This window comes from Loxodonta africana, chromosome 11 (genome assembly GCF_030014295.1).
Source record: "Loxodonta africana isolate mLoxAfr1 chromosome 11, mLoxAfr1.hap2, whole genome shotgun sequence".
NCBI classification, from domain to species: Eukaryota; Metazoa; Chordata; class Mammalia; order Proboscidea; family Elephantidae; genus Loxodonta; species Loxodonta africana.
The window spans coordinates 53,173,607-53,193,193 of NC_087352.1; the positions used below are offsets into that span (position 1 = coordinate 53,173,607).

The 19,587-nt window shown below is 37.8% G+C and overlaps 1 protein-coding gene across 1 annotated transcript in view; it reads left to right on the forward strand.

The window, feature by feature from the left end:
• The window catches only part of MBD2 (methyl-CpG binding domain protein 2), a 62,002-nt gene that overhangs the window by 12,022 nt on the left and 30,393 nt on the right, over positions 1–19,587 (forward strand). The window contains exon 2 of the mRNA XM_064294505.1: positions 2,370–2,529. Coding sequence (XP_064150575.1) covers positions 2,370–2,529 — 160 coding nt within the window. The remainder of the gene's footprint in view (positions 1–2,369; positions 2,530–19,587) is intronic.

A 19,587-nucleotide genomic window follows, 5' to 3' on the forward strand; every position in this document is an offset into this window, starting at 1 on the left:
TTATCTTCTGGAAAATTAGTTTTGTCTAAACAAGGCCTGGAGCCCTGGTGGTGCAGTGGTTAGCAGAGCTTGGCTGCTAACCAAAAGGTCAGCAGTTTGAATCTACCAGCAGCTTCTTGGAAACCCTGTGGGGCAGTTCTACTCTGTCCTGTAGAGTTGCTGTCAGCCGGAATCGACTCGGTGACAACGGGTTTGGTTTTCATTTTTTAAATAAGGTCTACTCTTGAGCTCAGCTTTTATTGCACCTTTGAGTTAATCTTAAATAATTAGAAGCTTCCTTACCTACTTGAAATACTCATTTTGTGCAGTTTTTTTTTTTTTTTGAAGTATATCAAATAGTTTATCAGAACTACAGTAAAACCTTCGAAAGCTAGAACATGTGTAAGGTGATAACCTATCAGAAAAGAAAAAATGAAATACTTTTCACAAAAACGAGTGATGCAAAAGTGGTAAGATTGTACCCTACCAAAGGTGGAATACTTGCGAGACCCAGAAAGACTAGGCAGTCCCATCGAATTCCTTGCTTTCACGGGTCTCAGTGTACTAGTTTAACAGTAATTTTAATATCCAGTTATAAGAACTGTATGGCTATTACTAGTTTAATGAGATTAGTGCTTGGCTGTTTTAGAAAACCCTATGGAAGAGCTTATTCTGTAACACATTGGGGTCACCGTGAGTCGAAATTGACTTGACAGCAGCTTTTTTTCCTTTAGGTGGTGAAACCGTTTTGTCAGATCTGAGTCTGAAAGTTTAGAATTTGGTACTGGATGTGTGGCTGAGGGACGGGAGTATTAAGGATTATGATCTAGCCTTCTAGCTGGGATGAACAGATACTAGATGGACAATGGTGTCACTAACAAAGATGGAGAGTACTAGAAGAAGATCAGGTTTAGGGGTGGAAGTGTGTGATGGGTGGAGATGATTTAAGTTTTGGATAATATTGAGTGTTACACATGGCTGTTTTATTTTATGATACTGAGCAGCATATTTGGAGATCTGTGTTAGAACTGAAGTTGAGGTTTGCTAAACCCTACACTCCTTGCTCTGTTACGTTCTGGTTGTTTTTTTCACTGTTCCATTATGTTTCCCTCTGGTTATCTTCATCTGTAGTCTGAATTGTATAGCTTAAATTGTGTTTCAGGAATACTTAGGTCATGTGGTTGTGGAGAAAGAATGTTGATGGTATCTTTAGTTATTTTGAAGTCTGTAGTAGCAGAATTCCATAGCTTTTGTGACAGGATGGCATGATGTATCCTTTGGATTTGACCCAGAGAGAAATAATTCGCTGTACAGGAGAGTATTTTATTGCTTGGTTTCCCTGCCTTTTCCCCTTTGTCTTCCTGTTCAGTTATTTTCCTTTCTGTATGGTCAGTTGTTACAACATTAAGTTCTATATACAATATGTTGGCTTCTTTGAATGAGAGGTATTCTAGAATTCTCTTAAGTCTTTTCTGGTGACATACAATGCTGATTTTAAGTTTATTCCATCACATTTGGCTAAGAAATTTTACTAGATAAGACTGGGCACATTCTTCATATAAATTTTTTTTTTTACAGATCATTGCTACATAGGAAAAATTTTTTTTTTAAGTGAAGGACTAGTTTAGTTAACCTCTGTGTAATTCTGAGACGTGTAGTTTTCCAGCTTTGACAGTATTTCTTGTAAGTAAATTATTTTTGCTCTGCTTCTCTAAGGTACGAGTTGGGCTAACAAAACATATGTTCAAAATGAGTTCAAATGTATTTACAAATGTTTACCTTAATTTCCTTGTTTCAGTAGTTATATTTGGGAGCATTTAAATATTGCTGGCATTCAAGATTTTTTTTTTAATTGTAAATGTTATAAGCCCAAATATTATATGGATACTAAGTATTTGTAGGCATATGTACATATTTAACAAGGGATGTTGGCTCAGGGTATTTTGATGGTGCTCTTTGATTACTACTGGCATCTGTGCAATGCTTACAGAAAAAATAGCATTTCCGAAGTCAGTTTGGAGAAGAAAATACGCGAGGTTGAAGATGTTTGCGTTACGCGTGTTGTGCTGTGCACGCAGTTAGCGTTAGGATTCTGTCAGTGGTTGGTGAGTGAGTGACCAGTGGGATAATCTGCGGTTACATCTGCTAAGGAGTCCAGTGTTGTGCCTAGTGGAGCGTTGTATTAGGTGACACATTATCCCTTCTTACAGGGAACTTAAGAAGTTTCTTTAAAGCATTAAAATTTCTTTAAAAATATTGACCTACCTAAAATGATACTATGGTAACAATTGGAGGCAGAAAGGAAGGCATGAAGAAAAGGTGTATTGTAGAGGTCTGGTATTAAATATTGTCTTTTATACAGTTACCCTTATCTGTATTTATTTTTCTAGTCCAAGTGGTAAGAAGTTCAGAAGCAAACCTCAGTTGGCAAGGTACCTGGGAAACACTGTTGACCTCAGCAGTTTTGACTTCAGAACTGGAAAGATGATGCCTAGTAAATTACAGAAGAACAAACAGAGACTGCGGAATGATCCTCTCAATCAGAATAAGGTTGGTTAATTTACTTACTGCATGTGCATGCTATTTCAGAAGTTCTCTGCAAATTTTTTATTTTAGATTGTCACTGGAATTTTGGTTGCCTGAATATGCTTTCCCCCTTCCTCTGCAAAATATTCGATTTTTAAATCTGATTTAGTTTCTCATAGCTGGCAGTATTTATGTAGGTAGGTATTAGCAGTAGTAAATTGTGCATAATTGAAAACATGTCAGTATCTCTCTAGGCCAACATACATTAGCCACGCTTTTGGCCAGTTGGGGCTATTATTTGCAGAAGATTTTCTTTATTGGTTAATTGGCCTTTTGATTTATTTATTTCCTAATAGTCCCCATTACCCCCCAAATAGGCAAAATTTTAACTTGGCAAGCATCCTTACCACATACTTGATAATTACATATAATTTTTTAGATTTAGGATTTGAGGATGTTTTTATTTTCAACTTTTAATGATGTTGACGATATTAGCTTTTAGGAGTAATAGTCTCATCCTAATATTGTGATTGGAGATTTTTCCATTAGCTCTAAAATTTTTGGCTTTTTTAGCTCTAATTTTTATTGAGCTGGTTAGTTGACAGTTTAATGTTTAGGAATCTAAGCAAATAAGCATTCTGAATTATATTAATTTAGCTGTATTGAAACACCCAGATATCTTTACAAAGAAACTTCTTGCCCCCATCCTCTGCACACTGCCCCTCACTCCCTCCCTGCACGTACCCCATTCCCCGCATGCACCCCCGCACCCACCTCCCTCACGACCAGCTGATCTTTACCATTTTATCTCACGTTTTTCTTTCTCTGCATTTCAGAGATACGTGTGTATGTGTGTTGCCACCACAGTTGTCTCACACCCAGGGTGTGAGAATAGTGGAGGGAGAAGTAGGAGCTTTTTTTCCTGGGGAGATGACTGGTAGAACCTTGCTTGCACTTTGGAAGTATTGTGTAGGAACCCAGAGGCAATGTAATAGAGTGGAAAGAACCTTGGACCCAGCCAGGCATGGTTTGATGTGTGACTCTGCCACTTATTAGCAGATACAGTCTTGGCTGAGCTTCTTAACCTCTGAGGGCCTTACGTTTCTCATTTGTAAAATAAAGGCAATAAGATCTTACCTTTAGCAACATTGTATTGAGTAAATGGGAGTTCATGTAAAAATACTAGCTATAGTGTTTGACACATGTTGGTGCCTTTCCGTTCCCTGTTGCCCCTTGCATATGCTCCACCTTCCTAAATAGCAAGCATCTTTGGTGAACGATGTCAGAGAGGAAACTTTCTGATCTAAACTCTCTTATTCCTCATCTTTTTACTTTTCTGAAGGGTATGGGGGTCTCTGTTTCATATCTGTCTTTATTCAGAATGTCATGTATGCAGTTGGTTGTACTGATTGAGAGGTCTGAGCTGGAAAGTCATTAGCACATAGATAGTATTCATAGTAGTAGGACTGGAGAAGATCACCCAGATACAGAAAAGCTTCCAGGACTAATAGTTTGTTTTACTATTGGAAGTTTAATTTCCAGAAATTGGTATGAGGTCAGAACGCATTCTTTTTTCACATCATAATACCTTGCATTGGTTTCCTTAGGGGCCTTTGTGGGCACGAACCTCATTTAGAGAGGCAGAATGGATAGGGAAGGCTGAAATTGCCTCTGTATTTCTTGCCTATGTTTGGGTTGATCATTATGAAGATGTTACGAAGGATAAGAAATAGGGATAGGAGCAGAGGGAGCTCAAGTTAGGACCTTGTGTGTGTATAGAGGTGAAGATCCCCAATTTCAGCTTAAAGAAACCTTTATTCTAGGTTTATTTTGCTTCTTAAGTGTACAGAGGAAAATTAAAATTTATTCTAAAGCTGCTTTTTTAAAATGTAGTTATTTTAACCACATTGCTAGGCATTTAGAGAAGGGGCTCAAATATTTAAGAAGTGAATGAAATACTTTCAGATTGGCCTATTTGTTATCAGTCACAGTTTAGCTACATTAAGCGTAATGTGAAGATTTACTTTCTGACAGTTAATGATTCATTAAAAGACAAAACCAAAAAAACTAATTCGTCTCTTTAGTTTGTGTGCACTTTTATGCTCTAGCCACGCTGGACCACTCATCATCCTGCACCATGGCATGTACTTTCAAGATTCTGCTTGCTCATACGCTGTTTGCTCTGCTTGGAATGTGCTTCCCCCCTTCCCCTCCATGGCGAACTCCTCCTCATCCAAGGCCCAGCTCCATTGTCTCCATCTCTGTGAAGCCTGCCCTGCATACTCCAGGCAGAACCAATCCCTCTTCCATAATGCTTCCCTGGTGCTTTGCCATTGTATCTGTGGTGGTTTGTCTGCTTCAACTAGACTGTGAGCTCCATGAGGGCAGGGACCGTGTCTTTTTTTTGTCTTTGTATCTCTAGACCAAAGCCTAGCAGCTGGTAGATACTTAATAAATGCATGCTTTGTGTTTATTTGATTTAGTGTCTACCTCTTTCCAGAAGTTTATAGTGGTAATAAATGTTTGTTCAATGAATAAATTAATATACCAGATATTATTTTGGAATTGCTTTCATTTTCATTGTTTTTTTTAAGATTTCTATCTGAATTTGGGTGGGGGGCATGGTCTTACTTTTTGCATCTGATTTTAGATAAGTAGTCAGAAAACAAAGTTTTGCCTTTTTTAGAAATAAACTCTTTTGGAGCGACACAAATGTTAAGTACTTCTGTAAAGCAGAGAACATATTTCTGGCTAAGTAATGACTGTATTATATATTTTTTATAACAGTACAATATAAAGAAAGTTTCAATGACCAATATGTTGGGAGATTTAAAGTGATTATTTAGAATCAGAGATAGTGTGTTACTATGTAGTTATAAACATGGCTGAAGTGCAATACTATAATTATGTTGTTTTTGAGGTGTTTTTTTTTTTAACTCCCATCTTGGAAGACTTGGAGATGTATTAACAAATAAACTTTGAAACAGGCTAAATTGTAGTTTATATGGACTGATTATAAGCTGTGGTTTTAGTATTTTTTCCATATCAAAGGTGACTTTATTAGTGGTGAATATCTTCAGGTGTGATTGGAAAGATATCTTTTGAAGGTCTTGCAAAGTATTTTTTTTTTTTTAGGATGGGTGAGTGGGGTTGAGTGGGTACTATCTTTTCATTAATATCTCCTACTGTTTTACAATAACCTATTCCTGCTTGTCTCAAACTCAGTCTTAATTTTTCCCTGAAAATCCTTTCCATCTTTGATTATATTGAACCTGGGTAATTCTCCTGCCACTGTCATAACCATTTGCAGCCACCACTCCCATCTCCATCTGACGAAGTAGAGTAGAGGTAGCAAGTAGGTTACTGAAGATATTCCATTAGGTTAATTAATAAGAAAAGACTAGAAAAAGATTTGGAGATCATCAAAGTAGAGTTGATATTTGAAGTCATGAAAAGCTTTCTGGGTTGTTAGGTGCCATGGAGTTGGTTCTAACTCATAGCAACACTGTACAACAGAATGAAACACTGACCAGTCCTGTACCGTCCTCACAGTCGTTGCTGTACTTGAGCCCATTGTCGTAGCCACTGTGTCGATCCATTTCGTTCAGGGTCTTCCTCTTTTTCACTGACCCTCTACTTTACCAAACATGATGTCCTTCTCACCTCCAGGTACTGGTCCCTCCTGATAATATGTCCAAAGTAAGTGGGACAAAGTCTCGCCATCCTTACTTTTAAGGAGCATTCTAGCTTTTTCCAAGACAGATTTGTTGGTTTTTCTTACCCAAAGAGCAAAGATTTAGAGCAGCACTATCCAATAAAACTTTCTGGGAGGATGAAAGTATTGCAGCCACTAGCCACATGTGACTGTTGAGTACTTGAAAAGTGGCCAGTGTGACTAAATAACTGAATTTTTAATTTTATTAATTAGTCACATATGCCTAATGACTACATTATATAACTGCATAGCCTCTCAACATTTAAGTAAAACTTTTGCTTCAAAAGTTAAAAAGGCAGTCTGTTCAGATTTGTGAATATAGACTTATATGTGTTCTACACATCTATGGAATCTTTTCAAGCAATACAGAAGATATTATTTAGACATTTATGTAGGCTTTGATTTTTCAAAGAGGAGATGCATCAAGGTCTCAGAGATGTGACCCTCCACATTTTAAGAAGGAAGCTGAAGAAGCAAGTAATGTTCATCTCAAGATCGTGGTTCCTAGAAAAAATTAGGATTTAATAAAGAACAGTATAATGATTCTAAGTGCAATATGTGTTCAGGGAGCTGCAACTAGCTTAGTTTGGTTGCTAGAAATCCCTTTTATTTTCATCTTCTGGATGTATAAACATAAAACTGAATTCCTTGTGTTTCTAGCTTGTAGCACCACCACCAAAATAAAAAGCTACAAAACTAATAAGTTCCCTAACATTAATGTGACATATGCTGTACTTTACAAATTACAATATGAATATGGTATGGGACAAGTTATTTTTAGTTTGCTTGCCAATGCTGCTAATACCATGGGAAGACTCGGTTCTGTCACCACATTTCTCTGTTCACACAAATTAGAGACATTTGGAAATACAGAGCATCATATTCTCTTGGTTGGATGGAATCACTTGTAGTATGAAGTCTGCCATCATTCGCTTCTCATGAATTGATTTAAGGCAGTATGCCATTGTGGTTATATACACAGACTTGAATTCTGTATGACTGGTTTTAGGTACGCATCCAAATGATCTAGAAGGTGCTTGTTTTAAATATCCTCAACAAAATAATAAGCAATTTTTTGTAGAGAGCTCATATATCTTGGAGACAATATCTGTGGAGTTCGAGAAGCTCTTAAGTGAGGAGGTTGGGATGGTGGAAATCATTTGGGTATTAGATTGGGATGCAGTGTGGTTAATGGATCTGAGAAGGGGTGAAATTGGGAGTGGGGAGACTGGGCGGTTGTGATTTTGGGAAGAAATAATGACCTGAATCAATGCTGTGGCGGAAGGTACGGAGAAGTGAGGATCAAGGGAAGAGACTAGTAGGTATAAGTACCTGTTTGATTGTAGAGAGAATTGTTGCATGACTACAATTCTGGCCTGGGTTACTTGTTGGAGGGTGTTGTATAGGGAATAGAGGAGGAAGAGTAAGTTTGGAGATGGGATGAGGAAGATTGAGTTAAAATAGTTTTGATTTCTTGGACTTCTGAAGGATCTTTTGGACACTGGGCATTCCCAGGCCTCTCTTTGAGAACTGCTGCTGTTTGTCAGAACATGTTGGTATTGCCCAACATTGTAGGACAGGCAGAAGAAAAGTATCTTGGCACATTGAAGGTGGGTGAATGTTTATTAAATGAATGAATAAATCTTGAGAGTGAGAAGGAATTTCCAGAGATGTAGTATGACAATCAAGAGGATGTGGTGTTCGAAAAGCTAGGGAAGATTTTTTGTTAAAGGCCGTGATCAAAGAGGATGGAGTCTTCGTAGTGTTAGCCATTGGATTTTCAAATTAGAAAGTGAGTGGTGACCTTTGCATAATCAGTTTCAAGGGATGAAAAGGGCCAAAGAATTTCTAGGAAATGAGAAAGTAGAAACAAAATATAGCTTTCTCTTTTAAAAATTTAAGATTTTGATTTTTTTTTTTCTGATTGGTAATTGATGCACTTGGTACATGGTACATGACACAAGAAAGAGAGAAAGCAGAAACAACTCATTTGAAAGAACTTTAGGGGAGGTAGTTTTCTTCTAGGGACAGCCAAGTTTCACTAAACCGGGAACTGGAGAGAATGTTTAGAAAAAATATTGAGAATATAGGAGAGCCTACTGATCAGCCATTCAGGAGTGCATGGTATAAGGATTGAGGGTGGAATGCGTAAGGTTACGGGATTGTTTTTCAAGCTTAAGATTATTAAATCAGCGTAATGGCTCATGACTAAAATTTTTAGGATATGAAATATAATAGGATGAAAAATAAGTATCACATTTAGTCAGGATAAGTATTGTTTTATGAGGCTTTTATGATACACATTTGTGTGTACATGATGTAAAATGTATTCTTACTCTTAGTTGAGGTTAAAAAAGTTTGAGAGCCACTGAATTAAGGGGTGGGTGTACGGGGTAAGAAGAGGATGAGTGGTGAGTGATATTGGGTTATCTAAGAGACATGGCCATTTGGTTATTACCTAGGTAGACAGATGTGAGGCATACGGGATTAGTTTTGATAACTACTAGAAGATAGTACACAGTTTAAATATTACAATCCTGACTTTTTAGAAAGGAGGTATGTATACCTCTGCAGAATTATTGTTATGTACAAATTTACAGAACGTTTCTTATGCAACTGTGACCTGTATAACTCTTGAGTCCCAGAAAACTGACTATTCCTGACCTTAGTGCTCAGTCTTCTACAAAAGTCAACTGTCACAGGGCTGCAGAGGGGAGCATGTGCTCCTTTAACTCCTTCACTTAGATCCCTAAGGGACAGTAGTAGTTTATCATTTGGGGCAAAGTTGGTTTTCATCTAAGTTTATTAGTTTACAAGATCAATTAGCTCTATTTTTCTCCAGGTTGCTATGGGTTTCTGTGCAACCCATCCAAGGAGTAGCCTTGGCACATCTCTCTAACTTGCCCATTGACATCCTTATGAATTGACCTTTCCACTTTGCCCTCAAGTGTGATTAATCTTCATACCAGTCTTTTCAGTTCCACTCTTCCAAGGAGAGTATGTAAGATCTAAGGCCACCCAGAGGGCCTGTCATTGGGCTGCCAGGGATTTATGAACCCTTGAAATTAAATGCAAAGTTTTGGCGTATTGTATGTTTTTCTCCAGAGATTTCTCAGGGTTGTTTGATAAGACCACTGTGCTAAATTTAGGTTGTTCTCTTTTTTTTTTTTTTGTAACTATAAAAGAAAAAATTACTGTGGCAAGTTAGTTTCAATGAGATGATCTAAGCTCTCAGGTTCATAATGAAGAAGATATTCCTCCTGAACTCTTCAGCTCTAAGAGCAACATGACAAGCTTCTTACCACATACTACAAACAGTTTGTTTTATTGGCTTAATCTCGTTTTGGCAATCTGCTTAGTTCTAGATTCTTTGCCCTCTTTATTTCTCATTATTTCACGCGCTGACGGCACTATGATTGACAGTGATTTTGCCAGAAATACCATCTGGAGACTGAGGATTATCTTCCCCTGGGACACTTGGGCAGGGCCAGCTGTGTGATTCAGAAGAGGATGCTGGCCATGTAAATCAAAAAGCTTCGCTAATGTTAAATAGTAATAGAACAAGTCTAAGTGTTATCGCTCCTACATTCATAATCTTGAGGCAGATAATACAAATGACTCCATTCCTAATGATTTTGAGATGGATATTGTGGATTACAATCAATTGTAGTACTATCCACTTAGCTCTTGTAACTGGTTTGAGCCACTCAAGGTTGGGGGGCTGCATAGCAAACACAGGACCTTACACGCAATAGACGTTTTCTCCATTCCACAAAGATTTCTGATCACATTCTATAAGCTCAAGTATTATTCCAGATTCTGGGAATATAGAAGAGGAAGTTTCTGTGTTCATGAAGCTTATATTCTAGTGGAATGATAAAACAGTAAATTCTATTCAGTGAATTAGAGTAATGTAAGAGTGACTGGCTAGCTATTTGAGTGATCAGGAGAGATTTCTCTGAGCAAATTTTATAGGCAGGCCTGAAAGACAAAAAGGAGCCAACTACAGAAAAAACAGGGAAGAACAGTCCATGCAGAGGGAATACCTACTGCAGTGTGGTTGATTCCAACTCATAGCAACCCTATAGGACAAAAGTAAAACTGCCCCGTACAGTTTCCAAGGCTGTAAATCTTTATGGAAGCGGACTGCCACATCTTTCTCCCATGGAATGGCTGGTGGGTTTGAACTGCCGACCTTTCGGTTAGCAGCTGAGCGCTTAACTACTGTGCCACCAGGGCTCCTTGCAGAGGGAATCCTGTTGCCATCGAGTGGATTCTGACTCAGTAACCCTATAGGACAGAGTATGACTGCTGCATAGGGTTTCCATGGAGCAGCTGGTGGATTCAAATTGCTGACCTTTTGGTTAGCACCCAAGCTCTTAACTGCAGCGGTACCAGGGCCAAACCAAACCCACTGCTGTCGAGTCGATTCTGACTCATAGCGACCTAGGACAGAGTAGAACTGCCTGATAGAGTTTCCAAGGAACATCTGGCGGATTTGAACTGCCGACCTCTTGATTAGCAGCCGTAGCACTTAACCACTACACCACTAGAGTTTTCCTACCAGGGCCATTCAGTGCAAAATCCTAAGACAGATGCACTTAGTACAGGAGGACAAAAAGCAAGCCAGGGTGGCTGGAGTTTAGTGAGTGGGAGAGTAGTACTAGGTGAGGTCAGAGAAATAGACAAGCCTGATTACAGGGCTTTGCAAGCCAACATGAGTGGTATGGAATGCTATTTGAGGTCCTTAGATAGGAGTAAGATTACTTTGGCTGCTGTGTGGGTAATATAGAGATGTAGAAGTCAGGGACCAGTTGGGAGGCTATTATATTTGTCTAGGCAGAGATGATGGTGACTTGGACAGTGTGTGTTTAATGAATGAATAAAGGAAGGAAGGTAATACGTACCAAAGGACACTGGAACTATATAGTTTTTGTCCAAAGAAGGAACCCTGGTGGTGTGGTTAAACACTGGGCTGCTAACCAAAAGGCTGGCGGTTCAAATCCACCAGCCACTCCCTGGGAGAAAGATGTGGCACTATGCTTCTGTAACGATTTACAAGTTTGGAAACCCCACAAGGCAGTTTTACTCTCTCTTATAGGGTCACTGTGAGTTGGAAGCTATGAGTTGGAATTGACTCAATGGCGCTGGGTTTGGTTTTGTCCAAAAAACGTCTAACCTCCTGTTATATGTATAAATATCCATAATAAAGGATATCTGTCTTTAATATTTTCAGCTAATTAAAGATAACAGGTTATTGATTAACAGCACTGACCCATTTATTTTGTGGCAAATTTGTGCCATGTATTTAGATATTGACTGGACAAAGATTACTGGGAACCAAAAAATGAACAGAACTTTAGCCATTTTAGCAAATAAGCTTCCTGGTTAGTATAATCTGGTCAGTACGATGCTAGGTTTAAATCATAGTACTTCAAATGTATCCAAGTGTTGTAGAAACTATTGAGAATGCTTGGGCTTGCCTATGTGCTAATAATGACAGTAGATATGGGTCATAGCTGCCCAGGCTTTGGCAAGATTTATTTTGGATGCCCAAGTTTCTGTTGATGGTTGAGGTCTATTTCAACAAATTTTATAAATCCAGAAGTTAACTAACTTTGTAAACTCGAGGTCAGAGACATAATTAAGCCCTACAGAAAATGATTTTATGACTTTCTCTGGAGGACAGGTACATAGCTAATGCCAACCTAGACGTAAATGAGATTAATTACACATAGTGGCTACCTTAGTTTGAGTAGTGCTGCTTTATGTGTTTGGTTGAAACTCATGAGTGCCTTTTGCTATAGTCTGTTAATAACTAAAGCTCCAAGAAGTTATTTTTGAAGAGTTTTGAAGCAGAGCTCTTCAGAGCTTGTTTTCAATGATGACTTCTAGTCCTCCAGCTCTTGTATAGCCTGTTTAAAATGAACTCAGAGTTCATCCTTCTAATGTTTTAATGTGATACTGTTGATCTTAAAAACAAAAGGAATATCTTGTTCCTCACATAGGTTATTAGACTAATTGGGTTTTCCATTAAAAATTATAGATGCCAGTTTTAGTCTTCTTTACTTTCTGCAAAAACCTGTGAAAATAGTGTAATCTTGTTAATATACTAAGAATCACTCAGTTGCCACATTAAAATGATAAATTTTATGGTGTGTGCATTATCTCAATTAAAAAAATGAAGGATTTTAAGGCACTTTGCGTTGTTGGTTTTTGATTTTGTGGAAGGGCATTAGCTGTTGGCCACTGTATAAATCTAAAATTACTTTTTGAGGATAATCTTCGTTTGACCTAATGGTACCATTCAGGGACACCTTTGTGTGAACTAGGGCTTTCCTTCTAGATAAGCTAGTTTTCTAAATTTCAATAAAAAACAAACAAAAAAAACCCATTGGCGTCGAGTCGATTCCGACTCATTGCGACCCTGTAGGACAGAGTAGAACTGCCCCCATAGAGTTTCCAAGGAGTGCCTGGCAGATTTGAACTGCTGAAATTTCAATAGCACGTTCAAAAACCAAAACCAACCCGTTGCCGTTGCATGGATTCCAATTCATGGCGACCCTATAGGACAGAGTAGAACTGCTCCATAGGGTTCCCAAGGTTGTAACCTTTACAGAAGCAGTTTTCCACCTCTTTCCCCTGCAGAGCGGCATAGTGTGTTCAATAGCATATTAATGCTAATGATAGAAATAAACTGTTTATTCAGTTTATGGGCCGAATAACTCTATAGTAAGCCTATTTTGTTAATTTTCTCTCTCCTACCCCAGAATGTAAGCTCCCAGGGCAGGGATTTTGTGTATTGTTCATAATGGTACACTCAGTTTCCAGTCAGTGCCTGTCAGATAGTAGACATTCAGTATTTGTTCATGACTGACTGAGAGCTGCATCAGTAGCAGCACCATCAAACTGGTGTTATCCGTTTGATCTTTATAAGAATCTTGTTCAATAGTTATTGCCATCTCCATTTACAGGTGAGGAAACTGACCTTAAAAAGGTGAAGTCTTTGCCTTTCACATTGGGGTTTGAATATCTCTTGGGGAGAAGTGGTATATGCAGAACCACAGAATAAATGGTACTTGAGTGATACTTGGGAGGGTCAGCTTCAACATTATGGGTGGGAAGAGCAACATTTTTACACTAAAACAAACATGGTTAATTTTTATAATTGTGTACTTTGCACGGATTTTAAAAAGATGAAACGAGCCTTCCTGGCTCTTGTCATTGAATGTGTACAATTTAAAATTTCCTGTCATACACCTTCATTCCAAAGGCAGGCTGAGAAAAGTGGTATTTAGAATATATAGTTTAAATCCATGGTGTTCAAATTATGTTATAATATGTTATGCGAAGGCTTTATAAGGTATATGCAGACGTGGATGGTTTTAAAGGAGTCTGTTTTGATATCCTGAACTTCCCTATGAGACTCAGTGGTAGAATTTTGCCTCCCACGCAGGAGACCTCAAGCACAGCCATCAGCGAAGGCTTGCGTGTTGCTGTGTTGCTGAACAGGTTTCACTGGGGGTTCCAGACTAAGACAGACTAGGGAGAAAGACCTGGTAACCTACTTCTGACAATCAGCCAGTGAAAACCCTGTGGATCACAACGCAGTGATCTGATCCTTTGAGCATGGTGTTGCTGAGAGTCGGGGGGAGGGGCAACTTGGTGTCAGCTAACAACCACAACGACTTCCATATACTTTTACTTTTGGTTAATCTGAGAATGTACCTGTGACGGCAGTACAGGTTCTTTTTTCCCAATTCTCTTTTTGTAGTCACCCTTCTCACATTTAACGAAAGAAAGGCACACACATACCTGCAATATTACCATGGTGTGAAAGGTTTGATCCCAGTAAAGGGACACTTTGAAATACTGGTGTAATGAATGACTCGGTAACTGTCAAATCTCTCAAGTACAATTCTTTGCTTTAAACAAAATTTACAGAGGACAAGGTAGACATCAGCTGATTATTAAAATTTTTTGGTGGTCCACTACAATATTTTGACATATGACTCAAAAGAAGTTCAAAGAATTGAGTGACAGAGTAAAACTTATCTACTCATTTATATAAATAAAGTTTCTCAGTGCTTTATCTGTAAAACAAAGAATAGGAATAGAATTGATCTGCTCCCACTCTAAAACCCATTGCCATCGAGTCAATTCTAACTCATAGCGACTGACTATAGGACAGAGGAGAACTGCCTCATAGAGTTTCCAACGAGCACCTGGTAGATTCAAACTGCCAACCCTTTCGTTAGCAGTCATAGCACTTAGCCACTACGCCACCAGGGTTTCCATTCTAGCAGTTATTAATACCCATCTAAGGATTTTTTTTTTTTTAAGGATGTGAAGTTTTTTTTTTTAATAAAACATTTCATTAAGGTCTATATTTCCAGTAAAATGCTATCTTTTATGTTTAATTATTACAATTTATAATTTACGATTTTTAGTTAGGTATGTGGTAATAATGGTAATATATTACAAGAAATTTATCACTATGCTTTATGGTCATAAAAAATAAAATTTTTTTCACGGTATGTATTTAATCAATTGAAGGTCTTCAAGTTTTAAATAGGAAATAACTATACTGGAATGGAATTACTAGTTCAAAAAGAAGAAGGAGTGAAATAAAATTTGTTACCGTTGGAGAGTTTATTCATGTCTTAATGGTTGATGGGAGGTATATTTAGATTCTGTTAGATACATTTTAAAGTGATGTAACAGTTTTATTTAAAAATGCCTAAGATACCCTGTTAAGTGCTTCCATTGCAACTGTTTACATTAACACAAAATGTTCAGGATGTCAGTTTTAAAATACAGATGAGGTACATGAACATTTTTCAAAATTCTTTTAGTAGGTACCACTAGTTTTTGATACATGTTCTTCAGGAGCTCAGTTATCTGGTTTTCTATTCTTAAGTTAAAAAATCAGTTGCCATTGAGTTGATTCCAACTCATGGTGACCGTATGTGTGTCAGAGTAGAACTGTGCTCCATAGGGTTTTCAATGGCTGACTTTTCTGTAGATTGTCAGCCCTTTCTTCTGAGGCACCTTTGGGTGAACTTGAACCTCCAACCTTTTCGTTAGCAGATGAGCAGGTTAACTGCTTGCACCACCCTGGTACTCATTTAGTCAAGTTAGATCACTGAAAGGCTACCCAATAATTAGGCCACACTAGTTTAAGTCTCTTTCAGAATCACTCTCACTGAATTGTCCTTTAAATGTTATATTCTTGGCTTTTGTGGAAGGACATTGAAAAAGGAAACTATTTGAAATCTGCTTAATATGTGTTATGATGTTGAGTGCCTTTATACATTAGTTAGATGTAATACCAGGACAGTTTTTATTTTCCTCATTAATTTGAGGCTTTCCCTTTTCTGACCATTATAGCTATATAATTTAATGTTCCTCTTTTTGCCCACATCCTGGGAAAGTTCAGATCTACTTTTGAGCTCAGCTCTAGTATCATTATTGACCTTGTCAAAAGGAAATTTGCTGTCTTCTTGTCCTTGATTTCCTATTTTTAAAAATTAATTTTTATTGCATGTTTGTCCATTGTGAGTATACAAAGAGCCACCTCAAATACTTGTTGAAGAGAGAAGAAATAAATGTTTGAAAAAGAAAAGATTTGTTGTTGTATTTAGAGGGATAGAATAAATCCAGAAGACCCTCAAAAATTGTTTGAGTTATTTAAATACTTTGAGCTTAATTTACATATCAGTGTAAAAATTCTTTAAATTTTAATTTGAGGTCTAGTCTGAAAACAAGATTTATCAAAGATTGGAAACTGTTAATTTTAGTCTTAGAATGTGTGTGTTTATCGATTAAATTTTGTAATATGAAAAACAGCTTCACTTTTTCATATATTGAAAGGGAAGAGTTCAAATATACAGTAGCTTTAATCTTGTCCCATACAAAAGTGTTTGCTTTTTAATTCCTAATTTCGTGACAGATTGGTAGTTATGAAATTAAGTAGAAAAACTCTGACACATAAACTGGGCATGACTCAACAGTAACTTTTTGGCAGTTCTTAAGGGTGAGTGGTAATAAAATTCGCTGTGACAGATTCCGGGAAAACCAGTTGGTCCATCTTTACAGATTACTCAAATTTACATGATACTGTTTTCGAGTACAAAATTAGTAAAAAAATTCTGTCTTCTGATTTCAAGCCAGTTAAAAGAGAAAAGAAAAAACCAGAATAAGATTGAGAGAAGAGTACTACAGCACATCTGGAATAATGCCTTGGTTATCCCATGCTACTGGAGAGTAAAGCGTCTGATTGCCAGACAACAGAAGTTAATTGTGTATCTTTTTCTTCTAATTTTATTTATTGCACCAAAAACAAGTTTATGAAAAATTCAGTATTATCACAGGATCAATAGTTTTACATGTTCCACGCCTTCTTCCTGACTTTGCAGATTCAGGAGCCATAGTTTAGAATAGTCCCAGCTACCTCCAGTCTTCCCTTGTAAGGGGAATCTTACAGACACTAAAATGTTTTCTCATACAAATAATTGAATACACTTCTACTGATGTCATTTTGCTTCTAATACTAGAAGAGTATATTCTTTTTTTTTTTATTGTGCTTTAAGTGAAAGTTTACAATTCAAGTCAGTTTCTCATACAAAAACTTATATACACAGTGTTAGGTGACCCTAGTTGCTCTCCAATTAATGTGACAGCACACTCCTCCTCTCCACCCTGTTATTTCCCGTGTCCATTCAACAAGCTCCTGTCCTCTGCCTTCCCATCTCACCACTGGACAGGAGCTGCCTACTTAGTCTCATGTATCTACTTGAGCTAAAAAGGACACTCCTCACCAGTATCATTTTATGTCCCATAGTCCAATCTAATCTGAAAAGTTGGCTTTGGGAATGGTCTCAGTTCTGGGCTAACAGAGAGCCCAGGGGGCATGTCCTTTGGGGTCCCTCCAGTCTCAGTCAGACCATTAAGTCTGGTCTTTCTTCTAGAATTTGAGTTCTGCACCCTACTTTTCTCTGCTCCATCGGGGCTGTCGGTGGTTTTCCCTGTGAGGGCAGTCATTGGTGGTAGCCAGGCACCATCTAGTTACTCCGGTCTCAGGCTGATGGAGTCCCTGGTTTATGTGGCCCTTTCTGTTTCTTAGACTCATATTTTCCTTGGTGTTTGGTGTTCTTCATTCTCCTTTGCTCCAGGTGGGTTGGGATGAATTGATGCATCTTAGGTGGCTGCTTACTAGGTTTTAAGACCACTGACGCCATTCACCGAAGTAGGATGCAGAACGTTTTCTTAATAAACTTTGTTATGCCAGTTGACCTAGATGTTCCCTGGAACCATGGTCCCCAGACCCTCACCCCGGCTACTCTGTCCCTCGAAGTGTTTGGTCGTATTTAGGAAACTTGTTAGCTTTTGGTTTAGTCCAGTTGTGCTGACTTTTCCTATACTGTGTTGTCCTTTCCTTTGCCTAAGAGAATTCTTGTCTACTATCTAGTTAGTGAATACTGTATTATTTATTAAAGAACAAATGCATTAAACATGAAACAAGGTATTGTTTAGTGATAGATAGTGATGTATACTGATTAAACCCGATTAGTGACAGAAGGAGTTATTAATTTCCCTCAAGCATTTATGTATTAAGCTTCTTTAGGATTGAATAACCACCAAACCAAACCCACTGCTGTCGAGTCGATTCCGACTCATAGCGACCCTAGGATTGAATATTGACTATTTTATAGGTTTTTGGGGCTTCATGTATGGCCTCAGAGAGCCCTCTGAGTGTCATTAATCAGAGCTGTTCAAACCTGCTATGCATCACAGAATTACCTGGCGAGATTTTAAAAATACATATTCCTGGGCCTTCCAATCTTAGAGATGGCATCCTGGGTGGTTATTTTGTAGCCAGCTAGTCAAGGTTTGTGCATTTCTGGATTAAATGATTTATTTTAAAATATGTAAAGATAAGAAAGCTAGATACTTGGGAAATAATATTTTTAGAGTCATCTGAGATGACTATCTTTTAAAGGTAAGCACATACATTGGGAGAATATTGAGTGAGAAAAGGAATGACAAGCCTGCCTGATACAAAGAGGGAGGGTACATGGGGGTACATGTAAAGGTGGGTCCAAGTAATACTGTGATTTTAGCAATTGTCAGATTAATTTACGATAAGGCTTAGCTTTCTAAGCATGATAATGTTTAAGCAGAGGTTACAAACTCAATGCCTACAGGGCCTGGGCAGGTAATGCAAACGTGAGTGTTGCGGAATGTTGAAAACGGAGAATCCTTGACCCCTCTATTGGGCAGCCATTACTAATCAGTCATGGCTTGTTGCAAAACCAAGTCCAGTATTTCTAGATCTTTCAGTGTTTGAGAGAAACTGGAATCCTGGATTTTTGTGTGATATCTAAAAAATTTAAAATGTTGGCTTAATTTTTTAAAAACACTAAAAACCAAACCAAACACACCTTTGGGTTAGACCTGGTCCACCTGCCACCAATTTGCCATCTTTGCTTTTAGAACAGTGGTTTTTCAAGTATGGTCCCAGGACCAGTGGCGTCAGCATTACCTGAGACTTTAATTAAAAAACCATTGCCGTCGAGTCTGACTCACAGCGACTCTATACGCCAGAGTAGAACTGCCCCATGGAGTTTCCAAGGAGCGCCTGGTGGATTCAAACTGCCCACCTTTTGGTTAGCAGCCCTATTCTGATACACGCTCAACTTTGAGAACCACTGTTTCAGAGTGTGGATGTTTATATTGCGATTTCTATCCGGAGATAGTGGTAAAGTTCATAGAATTTCCTGTAAATCTATTGATTATGTATTTACATAAAATATATCAGGTTGTATTGTTTTCAGATATATATGCCCTTTTATTTATCTTTGCTAGAATCAGGATATACAATGATTACATTTAGGGTTTTGCTCCTTTCTTTTTCTTGTTGTTAGGGTATTGCAAATCAACTTAATAGCAATTCTGTGCCACATTTTGATTTCACTAGAACATTGTATATGTACTGATTGATTAAAAATAGATACGCATGTTGCTTGGCTTTCCAAAGGTTAAATTTTAAGTCTCTTTGAAAAAATATTAAATGTGATATATTTTAAAAATAAGGAATACTTCCTATTTATCAGATTTTTTCAAAATTGTGTTCTGTTTGTTGAAATTAGAAATTCCATTTCTAACTATCTTATTTACATACAAAAAGGAAGGCTAATTTCTGTGGCTTTATATAAACCTGGCCTCCTAACAGCTGACCAGGTTGTCTATATTTTGATGCCCAAGTACGCTAAGATTTTCCTCCATTGCCAGCACGTAGAAATGATTGCTATCCTGATAGCTAGCCTTAAGGTTCTCCTACCATTTGTATAACCCAACCTTAAACA